General features: G+C 30.8%; 1 protein-coding gene across 1 annotated transcript in view; it reads left to right on the top strand.

Annotated features, from left to right (window-relative positions):
• Positions 1 to 2627: 2627 nt before the first annotated feature.
• The window catches only part of LOC132753459 (uncharacterized), an 80144-nt gene continuing 64091 nt past the window's right edge, over positions 2628 to 18680 (top strand). The window contains exons 1-6 of the mRNA XM_060743941.1: positions 2628 to 2926; positions 6333 to 6524; positions 11896 to 12024; positions 12757 to 12885; positions 14390 to 14518; positions 16038 to 16166. Coding sequence (XP_060599924.1) covers positions 2854 to 2926; positions 6333 to 6524; positions 11896 to 12024; positions 12757 to 12885; positions 14390 to 14518; positions 16038 to 16166 — 781 coding nt within the window. The 5' untranslated portion in view covers positions 2628 to 2853. The remainder of the gene's footprint in view (positions 2927 to 6332; positions 6525 to 11895; positions 12025 to 12756; positions 12886 to 14389; positions 14519 to 16037; positions 16167 to 18680) is intronic.

The raw sequence follows: 18680 nt of genomic DNA on the forward strand, positions 1-18680 counted from the left end.
TTCAATGCGTATTTTCAAACTTAAATTTCGTAGTAATTGGACGGTAAATATTCATTAATGCAACCATAATTGCACGTGATCAAAATTGATGCTGAGTCTCCATAGTAATACAGATACATGTACTTGATCTGTTTTATTCACTCAAAAATTTATAGACGGTACTGAGCACTTAGTGACAATAACTAAAAGATCAAGTGAATTCTCTTTTTTTGCTACAATTACGAAAAAAAAATCTCTTCGTAGACTATTAAAACAACACATCCGAATGCTTTACTTTACCCTATGAGTGCCCGTAGAAATAATTATGATAAATATATGAGGTTTGATGGCATGTTGCTTAAGGTGCCTGCCTCTCAAACCCGGACCCTTCTCCGGTCACGATCATGTCTCCTTTTATGACACCAATACTGGTTGATTCATACTTAGTAAGTAGGCTAAGCTGGACAAGATCACCCTGCCGTCTCTGTATTTCTCACGTATACAGAATTGCTACATAACTTCTCGCTCCGTTCTAAAATATAATATATCTTCAAAGGACAATTTAAACTGTACTAAACATATAGATGAAATTCTTTTTAAAATATTAGCGATTCTAAATGATTAAAATAAAAAAAATAAGTTACTTCTCAAGGACATGAACTCCTTTTATCTTCAAATTTAAAGTGAATTGATCCATTATGGAAGGTCTGTAATCCGACAAATATGTATGTCAATAGTGTTTATTATCATTAGTGATAACAAACCATGAAAGAATTATTCATTTATGTTGTTTATAAGTGTGAGTATTACATCGGACTTTAATTATTCGATGGGCGGTTCCGCGCATGCGCTCATGCGATTGTAAGCTTAACCCTTCTAAGTTACAGATACAGCAAATAATTAATTGTTCTAGAAAAAATATCCTGTATTATTATTCATCATGTAAATACTATATACTTTAGAACTTCATCATCATTTAATTTATGAAATACTTTATAAGAATATTGAACCGATACATTTATTAATAGTTATGGAAAATGTACCGATTGTAGACCAAGCCACATTAAAGGTATATTAAGCTTTAGACATAGAAAAACATGTCTTTAATGATGATGTTATGGATTTTGAACATTAAAGATGATTATCTCCTGAAGAAAATAGCCTTGAATGTGAAACAATTTGTGATAAAGGAAGCAAAATGTAAATGAAGTGAAATCTTGACTTCCATATAAAACACTAAATCGCTATAAGCGTACTTACTGTTCTAATTGACAAAACGCAAGATGGCTAAGGTATATGGCCAATGAGTAACAAAACACCAAAAATAAACTTTTTAAATAGAAAAAATGATATCATTTTGAATATAAATGGGCCTTTAATGTTCAGAGCTTTAATTTTGTAATTCGGGGTCACAAAGAACACCCCCTCAAATACATTTTTGTTTTATCGGGAAAAAAGTATAAAAAATTTGGTTTCTACGCAAGTTGAACATTTGAAAATATGCACGACAGTTTCGATAAACTGCCCAAAACTTTCACAAGCTGTTATTAATTGTCCAAAATTTTCTTTATTAGTTTCAAAAAATAGGGTTTAAAAAACTTTTTTTTATAGGAAAAACTACATTTTTTTACAAAAGATAAAAAAAATTTACAAAAACGGGCCCCAAAAAAAGTGGGACATTCATGTTAAATGTTAAAAAAAGAACGAGAATAAAAAAAAAACAATCTTAGTTATCCTAAAAACTTAAATTTTTAAAGGGGGCAAAAACTTTCCAAAAAAAAATTGTAAATTCTAATTCTGCAATGGAAAAAAAATGTTTGAGTTAAAAAAATAATTACTTATTATCTAGGTTCGTGATCGGTTAATATTTGAGTTAGTACTCGGGCACTTTTTTATAACGCTCTATTTTGAATAAATTAGAGTGTTTTCAAATTCTATATACGTTGATGTAGCTTTTAATAGTACAGTTATTATAATTAGGTATCTGAAATTATACGTTTAATAGTTTAACCTGTACATGTTCAATAAATCTGTTCTGACTTGTTGTGTTCATATGTACAGGCTGGTAGTAGCGACATAGTTCGTCAATTTGCTTAGATTTAAACCCACATAATTGAAAACCTCAACAACAACAAAATAATTATTTTAAAAAAGAAAAAAAGAACACAAAACAAAATAACAAGAACAAAAACACGCACACACAAAAGACGAGAGGCAGAAAATCCTAAGGTTATGACATGTGTACACCGTTTCTTGAACTTGACCGAATCTCTTTAATTCATAGTAAAAATCAGAGACATAGATAACATCTACATCTCTGGTAAAAATATATATAAAAACCTGGTTAACAAGTAGTTATTATAGATGCATGATGATTTCTTTTGCCACCATTTAAAGCTTTTTTTTTTGCGATTTTTTTTGCGATAATGAGAGTAGTTGACCTGGTTATCTCATGTTCCATCTAATAAAAAACTGGCAATTATCAGTTTAGTTTTTTCATCGGAATGTTTGCCTTTTTACAATCTCCAGTCAATGAAACTAGATCTCATTTTGAATAGTCGACGTTTTCCATTGCTGTATTAAATAATAAACTTATATCAAATACACTTACGACCCGCTCCAATGGTTTCAAAAAGAACTCTTTAGAAGCAATACGTAGTTGATGTTTGAATTGTGGGCAGAGTCTAATAACCGGTGTCAACAATGACACGGTTAAACTAGCACTACCAAATTTACCAGTTATCTTCTGCAGACCACTAGCAGCAGACGATAAAAACCATCTGGCATATCTTTAGGATTTTTTCTTCTTAAATTGGTGCTAAAATAACAATTTTCGTTGCTGCTTGAGGATTCTTACACCAGAACCCTTCCGTTATGGAAGGAATACAGTTTATCGCGTTCGTCATTTTTCTTATAGGAATATCGTCTGCTTTTGCCCAGAACGAAGGTAAAATTTTATTTTCCTATATTTGACTTCTATTTGAATTTCTCAGATATATTTGTGAAAGTATACATTACCGAGTTACCCAAATATAAAGCGTTCAATATAATGTATATAATATTGCAGCTCAATAAACATCGACCATACAATCCAAATATTTTCATTAGTGTTTATATCAGTGTAAAATGTGATTTTTTATTACAATCAAAACATTTTTCATGCATTAATACTTTTCAAAACATACGCATTCAAAAGTTAATACATGTGAATATTATATTTTAGAATTAAAATTAAAATAGTAGAGTACATCACAGTGATGATGCTTTTAAATTTATCTATTCCACAAAGTACATTATTCTACATAATCATTTTTTAATTATCTTTTCTGTGCATTGTTGATCAATTTTTAGGTCGAATTCCGATTTTCGTTCATGCAAAAGAAAATTGAAAACTTCAATAATCTAACAATAATGACTTAAAGCGAAATTTATAATTTTAAGCAAAAGAGCAACGTGTTTTAGTACGCATTCAAAAAGCCACTGAACAATCTTCAGTGATGACCATGAATTTTCGGGTTTCTGCATCACGGTTGGTTGAATTTTCCACATCCTCAAGCTTGCGTGTAATTGTGTAATATGTACTTTAGCAGAGTAACAACACTCATTTTTTTTTTATAAAAGTTGTCAATTTGACATCAGTATGTGGGCATGCCATGTTCCGATTTTTCGCTGATGCGAAAATGAGAAAAGGGATGTAATGTATGGATACGACAGAGCCCAACTTTGTAGTAACTTTGCGTTTTCGCAGTTTTGCATAAAATTTGAAAGCGAAAAAGCGAACGAACGGAAAAAGAAAAATAAGTAAAATACGACACATCAAATGTCTCAGCTTCGCTTTTTCGCATCGAAAATAAGACAATACAACATGGCGTAAATATGCCACCATACATAACCCAGTTACAAGTAGCTATACTTTTGGTTTTTAAGTACGTATACGCAGAATATGCGTTATTTATTGTTAAATGACAAATCAAATATGCTAAGATTTTTCCAGACTGTAAATATTCTAAGATTTTGATTTTGTTGATATTTTTCCGGATGATTTGGTTTAAAAGTTTGAATTATTTTGACTGCAAATAATTCACGCAAGAAATTTGTTTACAATTTACTGTATTAAATATTTACGAATCATAAATTTTACATGCATAAAATTGCCGATCGTTTTTTTTATTGCAACAGATTTGTAAATTGTCAGTGACACCCAAACGCTTAAAGAAAACAATGATTTAAGGTTAGCACGTGTAAAATTTTCGACCACAAATATAACATACTGTTTGCAAAAATGTTTACTAGTAAAATAGCCAGAAAGAGGATAAGCGCGATGAATACATTTGTATATGAAATATTAAAACATTGTCCATTTCTAAACCTAACATATGACAGTAAAGCTAAGTAAATGGAAATTAAATGAAACATTTCATTTCTATAAAAACTGGTTTCGCTTGATTTGTTTCGCATACAGTTTTAACTTCTTGTTCCATATTTTGACAGAAAAGCTTGTTACTTTAAATACTTGAAATAGAAGGTAAGCGTGGGGTATCATTTACATCTGCTCAGATAGCATTGTACCATTAAAAGCCTGAATGTCTGATAACTTAAGGGCCCATTCTACCCCAGAAATGCTATAATTTACATTTCTCGAAAACTTTCTATCCTTGGTATCTGGTCACAGTTTCTGAAGTACAAACTCATTTGCCATATACATAAACTATCTTTACTTAGTTTGCTCCGTTTGCAAATTATATATTTAGTGAGTTAGTATTTTCTATGGCTGTCAAAATACTACATTACCTTTAAGCCATATAACTGCATGTGCAGCGCTACGTTTTTCATTTGATCTTACATGATCTAAATCTATTATTAAAACATTATCAAACATATGTTTGGCATTTCTGAAGAATTACAAAAATATGGATACATGAGGCATAAAGCGCCTTTAAAAGAACCTGACCTAAAGTGCCTAGTTTTTCTGAATAATATTGTAAATAATGTCAAGTGTAAAGAAATAAAAATAAACAAAATAAAATATAATTTATTGAAGCATTTAGATACATAGGCTTTAGACCTCAGGCAATGATCGCCAAACGCCTATCTAACTCAAAAATATTTTTGCTTTGTCTTAATTTTTCACCTAGATAAAGCTTCAAAATAAGAAAAAAAATTTTCAATTCATTCTAGTCATTTGCAGATAGTAATAACTAACCATTAGCTTTTTAAAATGGAGTAACACAAAATATATCTCATTCACAATTCGTGAAAACTGCGGGATAAACTCACAACAAATAAGATCCGCAACTTGAAGACCTTACTTGTGAGTCAGCTATTCGTATAGTGTTAAATATTAGTGCAATCGTAGCATGTAAAACTTGGCTGCCAGCTTCATATCTGGTAATTTTAAAAACACAAATCTGGTCATTCAAATATCATAAAAAGACTTGCTTATCTAAGTTCGAAACAAATAAATTATTACCTCTTTAGACAGGGCAAACATTTTATAATGTTTAAATAATGGATTGAGAGAATTTTTAGATGCTTGTTACCTGAAGAAAGAAGTGATAAATGAAATAATTTGTCATAAAAGTAGCAAAATGTGAACAAAATAATATTTTGACTTCAATACAAAATTCCAATTCACTATAACTGTACTTATTGTCAAAAAGCAACAGATGAAAAAGATGATTCAGGTTATGGGCCTTGAGTAAATTTTTGCATTTATTAGACACAATGGGCCTTTAACCCTTAACCTTCCTAACTTCTAATCTAAAATGGAGTTATCAAGGTTTCATTTTGGGACTTGTCCATTATCTTCTTAGTGGGATATTAATTAAGCCAATAGTGTAGAGCCTGGTCAGACTGTACGGACACCGAGGTGCACGATGGCCTGGCTCTTAAACTTGTCACTTTCTGTTTTAGAATATTTTGGGTATTAATATTGTGACGATTTTCATTTCTTTTTTTTTTTCGTTTGAGAAAATTAAATAAAAGTTTCTTCAAAATTAATTTATATTGATAAAATTATAAATAGGCCTATGTATTTATATACATTGTATTGAATGCCATAAAAATGTTCAAATTTTTACTTGAAAGTGTACAGCAGTCAGGTACAGAATATATATAATTGATATGTTTTGTTTCAATGAGATATATTTTATACATTTTATGCAGGACAGTGCTATCAGGGTCATCTTGTTTGATGAAAATAATTCTAAAAAATGTAATTGATACTGTTTTCGTACTGAAGTGCGCACACACACGCACGCACGCACCACCAACAACAACAACCACAGAAGCCACCGTTTATTTCAACTTCAAAGGAATATAAAATTTACGTTATGTATATTTTATTCATGTAGCACCGACTGAATCAAGATGTCCTGATTTGACAGATCAGGGGTGTACTGACGATGATGCAGCTGATTATGAATGTGAATTAGATACTGAATGTGCTAATGAATTTCCCGACAGACCATTTTGTTGCGAATGTCCACAAGGCGTAGGACCAACAAAAATTTGCTGGGTTCACGAGGACGTACCCGTTGAAGAAGGTTGGATATATGTTCGTCCAACTGTCTATTTGTCTGTTGTTGTACTGTGATGTGCTGTAATATATTGTGCAGATCGTTTCGTCACACTCTTTTTTGTGTTGTCTTTGTTTTCCACATAAGGTTTTTGTTGGTATTGTTGTTGTTTATTAGTTGCTACTTGTATCATAGTCATATGTTGTGTTGTCGTTTGTGCACTGTTGTGTGTTGTGTTCTCTATATTGCACTGTTGTGATGCCGCTGGTACACACTTTAACCCTTATCACACTATATATATTAAATTGTTGCTCTACATGTATTGTTGCTCTTTTACATGTATTGTAGCTCTTTTACATGTATTGTTGCTCTTTTACATGTATTGTTGCTCTTTTACATGTATTGTAGCTCTTTTACATGTAATGTAACTATTTTACATGCATTGTGCTCTTTTACATGTATTGTAGCTCTTTTACATGTATTGTAGCTCTTTTACATGTATTGTAGCTCTTTTACATGTATTGTAGCTCTGTTACATGTATTATTGCTCTTTTACATGTATTGTTGCTCTTTTACATGTATTGTAGCTCTTTTACATGTAATGTAACTATTTTACATGCATTGTAGCTCTTTTACATGTATTGTTGCTCTTTTACATGTATTGTAGCTCTGTTACATGTATTATTGCTCTTTTACATGTATTGTTGCTCTTTTACATGTATTGTAGCTCTTTTACATGTATTGTTGCTCTTTAAATGTATCGTTGCTCTGTTACATGCATGTAGCTCTTTTACATGTATTGTTGCTCTTTTACATGTATTGTAGCTCTTTTACATGTATTGTTGCTCTTTAACATGTATTGTTGCTCTGTTACATGCATTGTAGCCCTTTTACATGTATTGTTGCTCTTTTACATGTATTGTTGCTCTTTTACATGTATTGTAGCTCTGTTACATGTATTGTTGCTCTTTTACATGTATTGTAGCTCTTTTACATGTATTGTTGCTCTTTAACATGTATTGTTGCTCTGTTACATGTATTGTAGCTCTTTTACATGTTGCTCAACATTGTTGTTCTGTCCTTGTTGTGCTACTAATAATTATTGTCATTCAATCTCTGTTTTTCTTTCAATGCTTTTCTGGTAATATTGTTGTTTTGTCATTCTTGTTCTACTAATTTTATTGTTCTGTTATTGGTTTTCATTTAATATTGTTGTTCTGATATTGTTGTTCTATTAATAATGGGACAACTCTTTTAGAATCAATCATAAGATTACTAAAACAATATAAATGTACTATAGTGTAACTTCCGAATTCCGGAACTTCTGAAATCCGAACAATTTATGATTTATAAACTCCATAAAAACTTCATTACATACACTTATATATCCTTTAATTTAAGGTAGCTCGCTACTTTCCGACCTAAATTTGACAATATCTCACATCTTGATGATTTCTGGTATACAGACATGTAGATATGTATGCTTTACTTCTGCAGCATTATTTTATAAGTAAACAGCGTTACTATGACGTCAAAGCGCCATCTATCGGTGGCGGCGAAATTGCGTCTTTTTTATCAATAAACCGGTCTGTTATTATCAATTTTCATCCGATTGCCTTCATTTTAATTTTATAATGTTCAGTAAATGTATGTCTTTGTAATGATGTCTTTCTTTAACATTTGCTTAATACTCTGCGATTCTACGTTATTTTCCCTCGCGTTCTGACGTCCATATTTGATGCAAATATCGCGCGATATCGCAATAAAGATTGTGAAATAATAAAAAATCTACACGGTGAATTTTGCTTTAATTTTTTTAACATGTAGTGAAGTCATAAAAGAAAATATTTATGCAATAAAAATATAGGGTCAACGCGTAAGATATTTTGCTATTACTATTTGAATATAAAATAAAGGGTGAGTAAAACGTAATGATTTTGGTGACGTCAAATATTTTTATCAAGGAAATTTTCACGACTTTTTCGATAAATAACATACTGACAGGAATAAAAATGTATGAACACCATCAACAACAATAGTTTGTAGACATGTTCCGTAAAAATGTTCTTTTAAAAGTCCTGTCAGATGCCTGCATTTCGATGAATATCTTCAATTATATACATGTACAACAAATCAGGGTATAACTGTCTGCAAAAGTTGGTATCAATCGCTGAAAAACTGCAACGAATGGATATAAATACCTCGAGGACTGAAATACAATTCAGAATATTGAAAGATATAATTAAAAGGCCACCTAAGTGGAAATTATAAAAACATAAATTTTGCAAAGAATGTCAGAAAAAAAAGTATGAAAAGGCTGGTGCAGTCGCAATGTCATCATGTTATGTGTATCTCGGTACAACATAAACTTCCATGTTATCATATGTACCAATTTTGAATTGTATATATCAGTTAGTAGGAACAGAGACATAGATAACATCTATGTCTGTGATAGGAAATGAATTTCAAAAATATATGATCAACTGGAAGTAGCAACGATTTGTACGTAAGCCATGATTCACTGGTAGTCTTAATTATATTATAAATCTAGCAGACATTTAATTCAAAATAATTCTACACGTATGAAAATTTATTTATTAACAGCCATCAGTTATTCTATTTTCTCTCGCAGCTAAATACCCTGCATTAAGCGTGAGACTCAGATTTAAAGCAGGAATCACGCTTTCATGCTATGGCTTTAATTTCTCACGTATTTCACATAATTACAGATATTCTTATTTATTTTAAACTAACTGACTCGCGGTATGCGTTTACTAGCGCATCTTTGAGGCGACCTGAAGCCGCGATCATTTCTCGATTAGAGGCGATTGATTTTGTATGTTCAGAAGCGGAGAATTTTGCATATTAAATACAGATTCCCTTGTATTGAAGACCATGTAGGATCCTCAATTTGTGGGATTATGCTTGTGGGAGAAGCTCGTTTTTTTTGTCTGCACATAATGCAGTGCTATGTAAAGCCTATGAAAATAATGAACTATGCATTTTATGTTTTATATCTTCTTATTTTTTTAATATTTGGTTTAACGCCGCTTTCAACAGTATTTTAATTAAAGCGGAGGGAATTTAACGAAACCAGTGTTTCTCACAGTATCAACTTCTCTTTGGAAATGAATGACAGCAGTCCGAGGTGGACCTTGAAACATTTCATACACAGTAAACAATTCTAAAGGATAATCTATTAGTACATCTCGAATCCATGCCTTCCGAATTCAGCGTAAGACCACTTTACCGATTACAACGTGGCAACAGAAGAATATTCAAAGTAAAAAAAACCCTGATTATCATCTCCCTTAATAAGGGAGAAGTCCATTTTTGCTAACATCATAAACACGTGTTGTTGGTGTGTGTTTTTGAGGTTGTTTTTTCTTGTTTTTTTATATTTTTGTTTTAAAGCAAACTGTATTGTATTAAAAAATGAACAAGATAACGTCAACATAATACATTATTCGTATTCAGTGGTAACAAAAGTTGCACAAGTTATTTAATAATCATATTTTGTATTTAATTAAAATATACAGTATAACCTTTACAGAGACATGCCCTTTGTTGCCTAGAGTGGTTGCTCTACAGAGGTAAAATGTAGTGGAACTCTTTAGAAATAAATAATACTTTGAGGGCCGCTATGTTATACTGTACAGTAATGAAAAAACGGTAATGAATCCGAGTTGAGTAATGGTTATATTGGGTGTTTCACATTCGAGTCTGCAGTTGCGAGTATGCTTATATATTTTTTATTCAGTATGATTTTGCTTCCAAAATAGTTTATAGTTTGTCACATAAGTGCTCATTTTCTAATTATCATGAAATTTTAATTAGATTATAATTATATAATCTATGTATTGCACAGACTTAAAAATGGTAAGCAAAAATAAAAATAAAATAAAAGTCTTTGTTTCTTGTACAGTTTGTTTTTAAATATTCTTAGAGGGACTCCACTGAGGTTGAAAAGCCAAACACATAACATTTGAATTTCTTACATAAATGAGTTGGGCACTTTAAACAGAATTTTATGCGAAGATACTTAAGAAATAATACTATGAAATAAATTGAAAATCGTATTTTTATACTTTTGTTAGCCCGATTTGGGTGAAAAGCGTTTAAACGCTTTTCATTTTGAATAATTATTCTGGAAAAACGAAGTGCGCGAATGCTCTGAAATTTTGCACAAAGATTCGTGGTCTAAACCTACATCAAATGGTACACTTATCTGGAAAAAATATTTTCAGTTCCATCATGTCAAAATACATCAGTGGAGTCCCTTTAACATATTTGAATATGATTTCTGAATTTTATTTATCACTTATTTCGGCACATTTGTATGCATATCTATTTGAATTGTATTTTTACGATGTGTTTTGACACCGAGCCTCGTCTGCCTGTATGTGATTTTATGCTGAATGTAACGTAAAATAAATATTCTACGGGTATAGGCTAAGCGACCTAATATTCTTACTTCATTCATACAGCAATATGTGAATCTTATTTTTTGCGCTAAAAGTAGTTAATTCATATAATAATATAACACTTTAACAACATCACATTATAAAATTAGAATTAAAAGATGTATGAGACTGTGTCCTGCAAATTAGAAAAGTATTTAAAAAGGGATTGTCGGATTAAACATTGTAAATGTGCTCATCTAGCGCATGCTTTCAATGAGAAAATAATCAACAATTTAAAAAATATACATTTCATCAAGTCCCTGTGTTGTTTATACTTACTATCGTAATGTTTGACGTAAGAAAATTGTTATTTGGTATTATTCTTTGAACTCCAACAACTATTAACGTCACCAAAATCATAACGTTTCACTCACCCTTTATTTTATTTTAAAACAGTAATAGCAAAATATCTTACGCGTTGACCCTATATTTTTATTGCATAAATATTTTCCTTCACTATCTCACTACACGCTCGGAAAATTATAGCAAAATTCACCGTGTTGAATTTTTTTTATTACACAATCTTTATTGCGATATCGCGCGATATTTGCATCAAATATGGACGTCAGAACGTAGAGAAAAATGACGTAAAATCGCAGACTATTAAGTAAATGTTTAAAAAAGACATCATTACAAAGACATACATTTACTGAACATTATGATATTAAAATGAAGGAAATCGGATGAAAATTGATAATAACAGACCGGTTTATTGATAAAAAAGACGCAATTTCACCGCCACCGATAGATGGCGCTTTGACGTCATAGTAACGCTGTTTATTTATAAAAATAATACTGCAGAAGTAAAGCTCACATATTTATATGTTTGCATACCAAAAATCATCAAGATCTGAGATGTTGTCATATTTCGGTCGGAAAGTAGCGAGCTACCTTAAAACAAAGTAAAGAAACGTGCATAATATTTAATTTGTAAGGTTGTACACGTGATGGGGAAACATTTACTGAAGGTCAAAGTGATATACCAACAATAAGTGGCGACTGTAACACGTGCACATGTACCAGTGGCAAACTAGAATGCACGAGCGATACGTGTCCCGGTAAAAGTAAGAATGTCTTAAAACCTTTCTTGATTCATTTACTGACCATTTGTTCTAGGTCTTATTGTACTTTGATTAACATGGGCTTATCTTTGATTGATGTACCTTTGTCTTTTTATTCATTTCAAATCTATTGTCATATATATGTTTGTTATAAATGCATTTGATTGCTATTATTGTTGCTACTATTTTAAGATAGAAGTACATTTACAAGATTCAGTCGTATACTGATACGATTAAATCAGTTTATTTAAATTATTATTCGTACTTATCAAAATGATTAGAAAGTTTGACTAGTTGTTTGTTATGCATTAAACTTAACAGATATCCATAATTTAAACTGTTTAGTGTCATCACTGTTGAGAAAATGTAATTAAAAGCCCTAGTATCCTGCAATCATTGTTCATAACTTTGATGAAAAACCGTACTCATTTCTTTCATGTACTATTCCTAGGTTGATTCAATAATATAGGACTACTTTTTCAGGATTACAATCAAAATCATGAATTATTTAAACACATTTTTCTTTAAAAACAACAACAAAATAAACAGTTTTGGTTTTGAATACATGAAATAGTTAGATAGCATGTAGACTTTTGTCATTCATCGAATATTCGTAGTTTAGCTGCAAGCTCATTTATTTGTACAAATATGAATTTTCTGAAAATATCCAGGTAACCACTTAAATTATATGTATATTTTTTTTTTAATAATGATACTTTACACTACGTTTGTAAGGTTGTACTCGTGGTGAGGAAACATTTACTGATGGACAAACTGGTATCCCAACAATAAGTGGCGATTGTAACACGTGCACATGTACCGATGGCAATCTAGAATGTTCAAGCAAAACATGTCCAGGAAAAAGTAAGGGTGACTTATAACAGCACTCTATGTATCTTGCTTTATTCATTCACTGACCGTGTGTTCTTGATGTTATTGTACGCTGATAACAAAAGCTTTTTGTTTATTGTTGTACCTTTGTCTTTTTTGTTTTGATATCACATATTTTCATGTGTACGTTTGCTAGTGAAGTTGATTTATCAATGTTCAGTACTAGTAATGCAGACTGAACTGAATATACTTTTGAAAATTTGATATTCAAAATGGTTTTGAGTTTCTGGCACTGTTTGTGTGATATTTATTTATTTAAAATCAGATTTTTGTTCATGTGTTACACTTCCATCAATCTTTTGCTCAAATATGAAATATCATTCAAGTTAAGATATTATGTACGACTGTTAAGTGACATGTTATGTTTTTCTTTTTTTAATTTGAATTTCATATTTTAATAGACAGCATGCCATAATCACACACCATTCGTATCAAAAATTCTGATGCAATCTATTTAAATACATTGTATTCTGAAACCATTGTTCGTATTATTTCATTCCTCTTTTTTACTGTAAAACACTGTTTATTGCGAGACACTGTGCTCTGCTCGTGTTTAATTCCATCACAAATTTCCTTTGTTGTCTTGACTTTTGTATTTAGACACGGAGTAACATTTTAACTCATTTAAAATGAGATTTTGGGGTGCAGTTTAGGATTGACTCACGAAGGCTTTGGATGTGACAAAAGCATTTCAGGCGACAAACCTTTTTCTTTATGTATTATTCCTCTATCTATTCCATCACTGTCTATTACAATTTATATGTCTAATATACTCTTTTACTGCTTCTTTTTCAAACGTCTAATAAAAAGATTCGATGTTTTCTCTTGTTTTTTTTAAATAATTTTATATCAATTCATTATTTATATTATGTTTTTTTATTGTGAGCACATAACATTTTGTACATAAGTATATATGAAATAAGACTAATTTTTTTAAATACCTGGTCTTTATTCATTACGTTGGTTGACGATACAGTTATAACGATTCGACACCTTCACATTTTGCTTGATTTCCAACATTTTAACAAATAAAATTTCTTTTTTTATTTAAGTGTAGCTTGTCTTACATTTGTAAGGTTGTGTTCGTGACGAAATAGTCATACTGGTATCCCAGCAACAAATTGCGATTGTAACACGTTGTTAATTTCACTACATGGAAGTTATTTGCTTGTTGTATATTTCTTGTTGTTGTTCTTCCGATATTAAATGTGTAGTTAAAACAAAAGTAAAGCTGTCTCGTCTGTTGTTTTTAATGTCATATGTATTTTATTTAACAAAACAGAATACGTGTACATAGATGTGTATCGGCAGGTTTTTTTCCGTCTATTGAATATTCACAGAAAGCTCCTCCTTAAGATACTGTTAAATTCAAAACAAATTACGACTCACAAAGATATGCGGCTTTCACAATCTATTTATTTTAAAGAAATCATATGTTTAATGATACAATAACGTTATTTCATTCTAAATCTGTAAGGTTGTACTCGTGGCGAGGAAAAATTTACTGATGGACAAACTGGTATCCCAACAATAAGTGGCGATTGTAACACGTGTACATGTACCGATGGCAATCTAGAATGTTCAAGCAAAACATGTCCTGGAGAAAGTAAGGGTGACTTATAACAGCACTCTATGTATCTTGCTTTATTCATTCACTGACCGTGTGTTCTTGATGTTATTGTACGCTGATAACAAAAGCTTTTTGTTTATTGTTGTACCTTTGTCTTTTTGTTTTGATATCACATATTATTATGTGTACATTTGCTAGTGAAGTTGATTTATCAATGTTCAGTAATACATACTGAACTGAATTTACTTTTGAAAATTTGAAATTCAAAATGGTCTTGAGTTTCTGGCACTGTTTGTGTGATATTTAGTTATTCAAAATCAGATTTTTTCCATGTGTTGCACTTCCATCAATCTTTTGGTCAAATATGAAATATCATTCAAGTTAAGATATTATGTACGACTGTTAAGTGACATGTTATGTTTTTCTTTTTTTTATTTGAATTTCATATTTTAATAGACAGCATGCCATAATCACACACCATTCGTATCAAAAATTCTGATGCAATCTATTTAAATACATTGTATTCTGTAACCATTGTTCGTAATATTCATTCCTCTTTTTTACTGTAAAACACTGTTTATTGCGAGACACTGTGCTATGTTCGTGTTTAATTCCATCACAAATTTCCTTTGTTGTCTTGACTTTTGTATTTAGACACGGAGTAACATTTTAACTCATTTAAATGAGATTTTGGGGTGCAGTTTAGGATTGACTCACGAAGACTTTGGGTGTGCCAAAAGCAATGCAGGCGACAAACCTTTTTCTTTATGTATTATTCCTCTATCTATTCCATCACTGTCTATTACAATTCATATGTCTAATATACTCTTTTACTGCTTCTTTTTCAAACGTCTAATAAAAAGATTCAATGTTTTCTTTTGTTCTTTTTTTTAATAATTTAATGTCACATTATTTGAAGTATTTTTTATTGTAAGCACATAACATTTTGTACATAAGCAGGTATGAAATAAGCCTAATTTTTTTAAACGAATATTCATAGTTCCCTGGTCTTTATTCATTACTTTGGTTGAAGATACAGTTATAACGATTCGACACCTTCACATTTTGCTTGATTTCCAACATTTTAACAAATAAAATTTCTTTTTTTATTTAAGTGTAGCTTGTCTTACATTTGTAAGGTTGTGTTCGTGACGGAGTAGTCGCAACAAATTGCGATTGTAACACGTCGTTAATTTCACTACATGGAAGTTATTTGCTTGTTGTCTATTTCTTGTTGTTATTTTGGCTAATATCGCTAACAATCCTTGTTGTTCTTCCGATATTAAATGTGTAGTTAAACCAAAAGTAAAGCTGTCACGTCTGTTGTTTTTAATGTCAAATGTATTTTATTTAACAAAACAGTATACGTGTACATACATGTGTATCTGCAGGTTTTTTCCGTCTATTGAATATTCACAGAAAGCTCCTCCTTAAGATACTGTTAAATTAAAAAAAATTACGATTCACAAAGATATGCGGCTTTCACAATCTATTTATTTTAAAGAAATCACATGTTTAATGATACAATAACGTTATTTCATTCTAAATCTGTAAGGTTGTACTCGTGGCGAGGAAACATTTACTGATGGTCAAACTGGTATCCCAACAATAAATGACGATTGTAACACGTGTACATGTACCGAGGGCAAACTTGGGTGTACAAGTGAAACATGCAATGATACAAGTAAGACTGATTTATATAAACCAGCACTCACGTATCTTGCTTTTTACTCTATGCATACAGGACATTTGTTCTTGTTGTTACGCTGATAACAAACGCTTTTCTCTGTGTTGAAAAAAACAAACTTTTGACTAGTTTCTTATCCAATATATTTCATTTGTGTATTTATCTATGTCATTGATTTTAATAGGAAACACTACTGATAAGCTGTTTTCATTTTGACTAAGTTATTATTAATGGTTTCGTTTTCAGTGTTTCGTTGTTTATTTATTAATTAATTTTCTTTTTTGCTTCAATTATTGCGTTGGACTTGTTTCTCCTAATATCTCTAAAAATCTGTTTGTTCTATGAATATTTTAGTACTGTGTTATTATATTGTTGTGTAGTGTGTTTTGTTGTTTTCTACCAATATTGTGGTATTGTTGTGTGTATGTGTCCGATGATAATGACAATGCTCAGACTGTCACTTGTGTCTTGTCACACAAATTATTTTGCATCTTTATTTTCGATAATCACATTAAAACGATTTTTCCTACAAAAATCGGTAAGGTTGTACTCGTGGCGAGGAAACATTTACTGATGGTCAAACTGGTATCCCAACAATAAATGGCGATTGTAACACGTGTACGTGTACCGAGGGCAAACTTGAGTGTACAAGTGAAACATGTAATGATACAAGTAAGACTGATTTATATAAACCAGCACTCACGTATCTTGCTCTTGCTTTTTACACAAACTGACCCTTTGAACTTGTTGTTACGCTGATAGCAAAAGCTTTTCTTTCCATTGATGAACTAACTGGTTTCGTATTAAATATATTTTCATTTGTGTATTTATCATACTTGTTTTCATCTAGAATTAGTGATGGTACAAAATTGCTTTACCTCTGTGTTCATTGTATTATATTTGTTAGAACAAAAAACAACACCTTACCAATTTTGTTACATCGACTTTTCCCTAATTACGAAATTAAGACGTGTTTCAAATAACAGGAATCAGGGAGTACTGATATGGATGCAGTTAAAGATGTGTTTCAAGTCCTTATATAAAAGTTTAATACCCTTTCTTAAAATTTATGCAATAAGTTTACCGGTTGCTGTAATTATTTGAAATGAGTTTTTGATTCAATTAGAGGATTAATTTTCGATGCCTTGAAACTGACAAAAGTTATAATGGTGTCAATTGTTTCTTCATCTCATTGTTTGATATTCAAGACACTTACTCTGCTGCTGATATAAGTGAATGATTGTCGAAAACTTTAGTAACATCTTCTTTTGAAACACTTTATACGTTTTGATTGTGAATACATTTAAATGTATATGTGTACATTTGTATGGCGATATAAATGCTATGCAGCAATGTTCAGTATCCTTCGTTGTTGTTTATGAATTTTCAGAAATTGAAAATTAACATTTTCCGAAAATATCTCTCGAATGACTGCTAAATACACATGTGTCACGGTGTTTAATTCACATATACTAAGTTTAAAAGATTTTACTTGTGGTGAGGACACATTTACTTAAAGCCAAACTGGTATACCAACAACAAATGACTGTATCACGTGCACTTGTATCAAAGGCAAGCTGGAATGCACGACTGATACATGTTTCAAGTATGGCTTACTTATAGAAACAATTGGTGTATATTGTTATGTACATTTACAAACCGTTATTCTTTGATGCTGATAACAAAAAGCTTTTATGTTTCTTGATTGTCGTTTGTTTCATCTCAAATAGATTAGTTCTTTATGATACTATTATCGTTGTGCTAATACTGGTTGTGCCGATTTCTCATTTTCACCGTTATATGATGACATGGTATAAGATTAAAGTACATTATTAGATATTTTGGAGACCAAAGTCAGCTTATTTTTTGTTATATTTTACTGTATTCTACCTTCAGCTAAAATGGTTTTCCAGGTTCATGTTTTACAGTTCACTATTTCTCAAAACCTCTGTTATTCAAATATTTACCATTAACATATTCTACTTCTTCCTCTTTCACTTTGTTACAGACAGTTGATATCATTGTTTTGTTGTTGTTGTTTTTTTTCACTTTCAGACAGAACACTACGTCTTACAAACTAATCTAAATTCGACCAGATGAAATTTGTATGCACTTTCCATTCAGTGTTTTCCTCTTAACTTACATCAAGGTCAAATTAACTTGTTATTACAATTCTGCTATATCAAAATTGCAGCACATATGACTTAGAATTATTTAATGTCTCGATACCTAATTCAGAAATTATATCACCGTAAACTGAAACTCTTAAAAGTCACGACAGAAGTGAATTATTCCGTTTCCCCAGATTAAGTTATTCCAAAATTAAATATGTTTCATTAAAATATGTAGCGCTTTTTTGAAACTGATCAACGCAAACTTCTTTCTAATTTTACTGTAGTTATTCACCATCCGATTGATTTTTTGATCAATTAATTATTTTCAAAACGTTTTATATTTCCCATTATTGCTTATCAAAATGAACTTTTTTACTTTATTGTTTTTTTTTCACTT

This window comes from Ruditapes philippinarum, unplaced genomic scaffold, assembly GCF_026571515.1.
Source record: "Ruditapes philippinarum isolate M1 unplaced genomic scaffold, ASM2657151v2 ctg4252_1_1_1_1, whole genome shotgun sequence".
In the NCBI taxonomy this organism is placed as follows: Eukaryota; Metazoa; Mollusca; class Bivalvia; order Venerida; family Veneridae; genus Ruditapes; species Ruditapes philippinarum.